At 41.4% G+C, this 6,431-nt stretch overlaps 1 protein-coding gene across 7 annotated transcripts in view; it reads left to right on the top strand.

Annotated features, from left to right (window-relative positions):
- The window catches only part of RNFT2 (ring finger protein, transmembrane 2), a 57,105-nt gene that overhangs the window by 42,423 nt on the left and 8,251 nt on the right, over window positions 1–6,431 (top strand). For all 7 annotated transcript variants that reach the window (XM_019506683.1, XM_019506680.1, XM_019506681.1 and 4 more), the window contains 2 exons: window positions 3,986–4,051; window positions 5,174–5,275. In XM_019506683.1, coding sequence (XP_019362228.1) covers window positions 3,986–4,051; window positions 5,174–5,275 — 168 coding nt within the window. The remainder of the gene's footprint in view (window positions 1–3,985; window positions 4,052–5,173; window positions 5,276–6,431) is intronic.

Below are 6,431 nucleotides of genomic sequence, written 5' to 3'. Positions count from 1 at the left end.
TTTTTTTTTTTTTTTTTTTGAGATACGCTAATGCTATATTGTGACCAATGGTACTAAATAAACCAGAGGACACTAATAATAGATCTCCTTTCCCTTTGGTCCTCATACATTTAAAGTAAGTATCCACTGAATGAAGTAATGCTATTTCCATTTCATGTACCAGGTTGGACCACTTCCAGCCAAGTTCCAGCACTGTAGTGGTGGATTGGTGTTACTGAAGACTAATTTTGGTGCTTTTCCATTAGTTTGCTCAAAAAAGGTTGAATTCCCAATCTAAAGCTTTGTTTTCAGGCTCACTAGTTTCAATTAATTCAGTGCAGATTTCATTCATGGACAATCTTAAACCAAAACCAGCTTGTCCATATAAAAGGGCAGTGTGAATTTAACAGAAACTGTGTTTAGTTAGGCCAAAACAGCTTTCCTTTGATGACAAGACCTAACACTATCAGGTCCAGAAAGGCTTTTGCTTATAATTCAGTTCTGTTATAGTAGTGTCTAGAGGTTTATTCCCAAGGTCAGGATCCAGTTATTGTCAGGGTTTTTATTAGCATATAATAAGTGAGAGTTTGTGATGTGAAGAAGTTAAAGCCTAAATAGACATGATGAACAAGGAAAGTCACAAGGATAAACAGAGTCATGGAGACTTACTTGCCTGCAGGTCACAGTAGGTTGGAAGTAGAACGAGGCATAGATTCAGTCCTACTGCAGTACCCCACCTCATGCATCATGCTCCTCTTTCCTCTGCTCTGCTTCTACTCGATTGTCTGAACTGTTGCATGTCTCACGGTGGTGGGAAGTTTCCCTGTTCACTAGTGGTATTGACAGTCACTGACAGGAGGGAACCCAAGTGATCCTTTATGTGTTTCCTGCACCATGGCATGGCTGTGCTTTGCATGTGGTGACCATAGGGCTTCCAGTATCTCTTGTGGTTTGTGCAAGTAGGCCAGCACTTGAAAAAGGGGAAAGGATTTTCTCCATTTCTGGGATCTGTATATGGCTTATTTTGCCTGGAGACAGCATCCCAGATTCAGATGGTTCTTCTTAATGGGATAGGTTTTTGTTTCTTCACTGTGTGAGGGCCTCACTTCTGAGTTCGTGTAATGGCAATATACGCTGATGAAGCAATTTGTTGTCCTGAAACGTTCTCCTGTTTATAACTTAGCAGCTGCAATTAAAAGGAGACAAACAATGTATTGGCCTCCTCTGTGACTTAGAAGTGCAAGTGAAGGAAGGGCATGACACCTTAAGACTTTGCCTCCTGGCACTAGAGTTTTGTGTCTTATCATTGTTTGTAAGTTGTTATTTTGCATTAATTAGACAGCCAGGTCTGCACTGTGTACTGCCAAAGCATAGCTCATGACCAACAGAAGATCAAGAACAGTATGGAAATGTCCAGCTCTTCTGGTTACAGTAAATGCTGACAACCTTTTAACCAGGAAGTTTGTTTTAAACTAGAAACCCTTTAGTCATGGCCTCTGATTCAGGTCCCATGTTAAAAAGGTAATGAGTTTTGTAGAATGTGACCTGATTCTCCTCTCATTCTCTAACAAAGAAACTTTGGGAGGAACCCAACTGAAATCAATGGGATTAAAACAGTGTAAACTGGAGTATAATTCAAGCCAGAAGCTGTAAATTCAGGAATGTTGGAAGGCAGGGTAGATATGCACCCTTATAGATTAAATGGGAGAGAAGGAGAAAGCAAGAGAAAGTGAGTGAGAGAGATCAAGAACAAGCTTTCATGAACCCAAGTTTACTTCATCAGATGTTGTGCAGAAAACAGAGCAAGTTTCTTGTGCAGAGTGATTGTAGTCCATTTTATTTGCCTGAACATGTTGCCATCCATGAGCAGAGAGAGGTAGTTAGCTGTGTTAGTTTGAAATCAGTCAGAAGGCAGGGAGATATGCACCTTTATAGACGAACTAAGTAAGATATATGTAGAGCACAAGCTTTTGTGAACCCAAGTTCACTTCATCAGATGTTGTGAAAGGACATGCTGTAGATCACTGCAGTGTGCCTTTTGGCACATCCAGGATTTAGGGATCTAGGACAATCAGATTAGGGATTTTGGCTCCGCTTTTGTTGGAGACTATATGAGTATTCAAAGTCTTGATGGGGGTGAATGAGGGGAGGGAGAAGCAGGTACACATTTCCAGCACAGAGCATGGAACATTAGGTGCACAGGTCCCATTTACAGTCACAGGAGTTGCAAGTCTAATTCCTTGCCTGACGCACTGAAAATATACCCCTAGGAGTCCACATTTGCAAAGCCACAAACCACATTAGAAAAACCACAAAAGCCAATTTGGAGTTCAGACCTTCTGTGCTCTTGGCAGAAATCCAGGGCTTAGTTGGGAGTGAATCACCTCTCTAGGGCACAAAGGGCAGGTTCTGCAGACGGGCTTTTGTGTATATTGCAGCCGGCAGTGGCCACTATGGTGCCTATGCCTGACCTAAGTGTAAACACAGGGTCTAATTCTGATGCAGATGTCCTGGATATTAATATGTGTAGGCACAGGAGGGGTCTGAGTGGGGTTGGGAAAATTGATAGAGGTTGGTTTATTAGTCTAATGACAGGGATTTTTCGCACTGTAGCAGGGACCCTCCTTTGGGCCCATCCCAGGCTCCTGCTCCTTAGACTGTATCTGATGTTTTTATAGCTGCCTGTCCAGCTGACCAGAGAGCAGCCCTGATTACTTGAGAACCAAACTGTAGGAGTTCCAGTGTCAGAAACAGGCACTGGAGACTGCAACATAGACTTCACTGGGTGGGGAGGAAAACGCACATGATTGGGGAAAAAATCAGGTTCCAGCTGAGACCCAAATAAAGTACCGAGCAGGAGAGAATGAGAGAGGGGTTAAGGCAAAACAGACAGTGTGCTGAAGGATGAGGGGAGTAACAGAAGGAAAGAAAGATGTTAGAAGTTGGATAGCAAATAGTAAAGAATGGGTTGTGGGGGAGACTGCTGCTACCAACCTTTGCATCAGTAACTAAAAAATCTTTAGCAGTTGGCAGCCTCCAGGCTAGTTGCTGACTAGAAGCATTACTGGAAGGATCCTTGGAGTCCTTTTATGTGCTGACTGGAAGCATTACTGATCCCTGCATTTTATTCCACATCTAGTGCACAATGATCTCACTGACATTTTCTGCAGTGAGCCCACTTAATAACACTAACCAAAAGAAAAAATCCCCAAGTCTGACTGCAGTTTTTTCAGTGAGCAGACACAACAAGCTGCCCATCACAGCCCTTCACGTTATATGTCATGTCTTTACCATGCTCTCCCACTCTCCATATTCAGACAAGCTGGATGTTGTGTCATCTGCCCCATCTCCCTGATGATGTAGAACTGTCCCCAGCAAGTCCTTTTCTCATTTCTTGTCTAGTGTTGTTTTCAGTTTGGCTTTCTCTGTCTTCCTGACCGATGGAGGAACTTCTGAGAAATTTAATGATATTGGATCTGAGTTTTCCCTGTCATAGCTCTTATCTCTCTACTTCTGTTATGCTAAATTCAGCATTTATTCCCATGAGATATTTGTAGTGAGTTAGCCGTTCCCCAACACTACCCCTTTGCCACAGCTTAGCCAAGCTGTACATATTTAGATTCTGTAATCTTTTCTCAGAAATCAGTGCCCTTGTCACCTTTTTTCTTATTCATCTCTTCACTACTTTTACTTTTTGCCACAGGGTCTAAAAGTGAACATTATATTCCAGACATATTTACATCAAAGATGGGGGAGGGAAGGAGTATGTATTTTTTGCAGAGTGACATGGCTGTTTTATGCTACCATACTACATTTCCAACTCACATCTTCTCTTTTCTTAGTCACCACAACATTTTTTCTGATTTTACTGTTTCTCAGTCTCCTACTTTCCCATGGGCTCTACTCCCCCTTTCAGATGATCATTCCCTTGGTGCCTTCCATGCTAGAGAACTGTGTCTCCTACAGTTCTGCAAACAGCATCTAAAACTGCTTGTCTTTGTTGCAGTCTTTTGACATCTGTGGTCGGCTGGGAGGTGTCCGCAAGGCACTGAAAGTCCTTTGCACGCCACAGGTAAGTCATCAGATGTAGTTGCCAAATTCACGCAGGACGTGTCATTGTGAAGGAAAAGTGCTGTAAGGCAGTGTTTGTCTGCCCGATATACAGAGTCTTTCAAAAAAAGTCACCCACTGTCTACTAGCTGTAATGAGTAGTTACTACCCTACTTCCACCCTTCTAGGTGGGGAAGCAGTTCTTTATGCCTGCCCTCTCCCAACAGTGTTAGCAGAGTGTTGCATGGCTGATTTATTGCATCCCTCACCTGAAAGAGATTTACAAATCTGAATGTGATGTGATTATTGGTGGCTTTACATACTATGCCCAATACCCTTGAGTCTAATAAAGCTGTGAGCCTCAGGTTGTATGTACATGTGCATCAACAAGGAAAAGACTTTGAATGACATCCATTCCTTGATATGCAGCACATTAATATAAATATGTATTACAGTATTGTACAGTAATTGTCCCAGACATGGCAATATACAGTAGCTCTATGGTGTTACATAACACCATAGCTGAAGAATATTATAATAATCTTTTATAATATTAAGATCCTGTGGCTTTTCTGTCACATAGAACAAGACAGTACTTTGTCACAACTTGATTCCCTCACCCTGGGACCGTAGATAGGTCATTTAATCTCTGCATTGGGTCCCTTTCTCCATCTGTACAGTGGGGATAGAGACCTTCATCATAAAGAGCGGTGAGATATGCAAGTGAAAACTGCTGTTATGATTATTGCTTTTATAGCTAACTTCTTGAAAATCCCTCTCTAAGTACCTGTTGTCAGTGCATTGCAAGTGATGTTGAATTAGTCCTTTCACCTCTGCCACAGAGCTTGTTAAATGTCATTATCCCTGTTCTACAAATGAAAGTGCTGAGGCAGAATGACTTGCCCAAGGTCATGTTGCTGACCAGTGACAAAACTGGGCATGGAACCCGGATTTCCCAGTTATGTGCTTTCCCCACAGAGAATCATCCTTTCCCTTTGCAGTGATATAAGACCCACTTAGTTTCTGGAGGTTCTAGTCAGTGCAGAAAAGCTAGGCCTGAAAGCAATGGTATATACAAGCACAAACCAGATAATTTAAACCACAGATGTGGGTTTTTTTTTCTTTCCTCTCCCTCCCCCAACAGACTTACGGAGTTCGTGCTACCAGCCAGCAGTGTAGTGAGGCTGGAGATATCTGTGCCATTTGCCAAGCAGAATTCAGAGAACCTCTGATCCTTATGTGCCAAGTAAGAACACTAAATTTGCCAAACTCAATGCCCATATGAGTCCATAACCAATTAACCTCTGCAGTTTTGGAATTAAATTTCACTTTCTCGCTTCTAAACTGATTTCATGGGTCTTTGTTTTCTTCCCAGTGAATGTGTGTCAGCAAAACTGAACACCCAACAATTTTTGATAGCTGAGTACAGTTGAGCTCTGTGATCCCCATGTTTATATTAACTGGAGGGTAAAATTATAAATGCAGAAATAGAAAAACTTGTAGGATCTGATTTTTGGCCATCCCATTGCTACAGAAAATAAGTTATTTTATTTCTTGTTTCAAAGCACTGAGAATGTGTGTACAAGTTACAGAGGTTAAGAACAGCACCCTGTGAATAAGGTAGCATAATGCTGATGACATTATTTACTCCAGTATGCATTTCATCCATTTTTATAGGAGCTGGTGTTAATCTGTCATTAAGTTTGACCAGCTCTTCTTAGAAGGCAACCTGTTCCTCTATTTCACTTTGTCAGATTGAGTATGTGGATTGTAATTCTCCATACTGAATTTCTGTCTTTGGCTGAAATTTTCCAGAAAACTTCAGTTGAATTAATTTCCTAAAAAATACCCTATATTGTTTTGTATCATTAAAAAATTCTAGAGACCTTTTATTTGAAAAGCTGTAGCACCCCCATGCATTGAAACAAGCATCATATTTAGGAGGTGGGTGACCTTTATGTTAGGAATATGAGGAACAGCTTGAATTGAACTCTGCAGTCTTCCCCCTTGAGATATGGTCAAAGATACCGTTATATATGATAATTATATCTGGGGCATGTATATGTGTGTTTCCATTGCTTAATAGAGACCTTATACTATGCCGTTGTCTCCCAGTTATTGCTTATGTAGGGCTAATGTACTGATATTGTTTAGGTTTATTATTCAAAGAAACTGAGAGGTATTTTGATTTTCACTGTCTTCCATTAAAGTTGCATTGCTTTCTATCCCAGGGTGCCTGTACACGAACGATTAATCAAGTCTGCTGGAGCATGGTTATTACCGCGCTCTAGTAACATCCCACATCTCATGTATCAGCATCCCCATGCTTCAAAATGGTGGTGGGGGTGCTTGAACTAAAGCTTATTGAGTGAGCTTTAGTTTAAGCCCCCCTGCCAACCTTT

The sequence above is a fragment of the Gavialis gangeticus genome, unplaced genomic scaffold, assembly GCF_001723915.1.
Source record: "Gavialis gangeticus isolate Ggan-Ray unplaced genomic scaffold, GavGan_comp1, whole genome shotgun sequence".
Taxonomy (NCBI): Eukaryota; Metazoa; Chordata; order Crocodylia; family Gavialidae; genus Gavialis; species Gavialis gangeticus.
The sequence above is the reverse complement of the archived record's forward strand: the minus strand, read 5'-3'. Positions and strand labels throughout refer to the sequence as shown.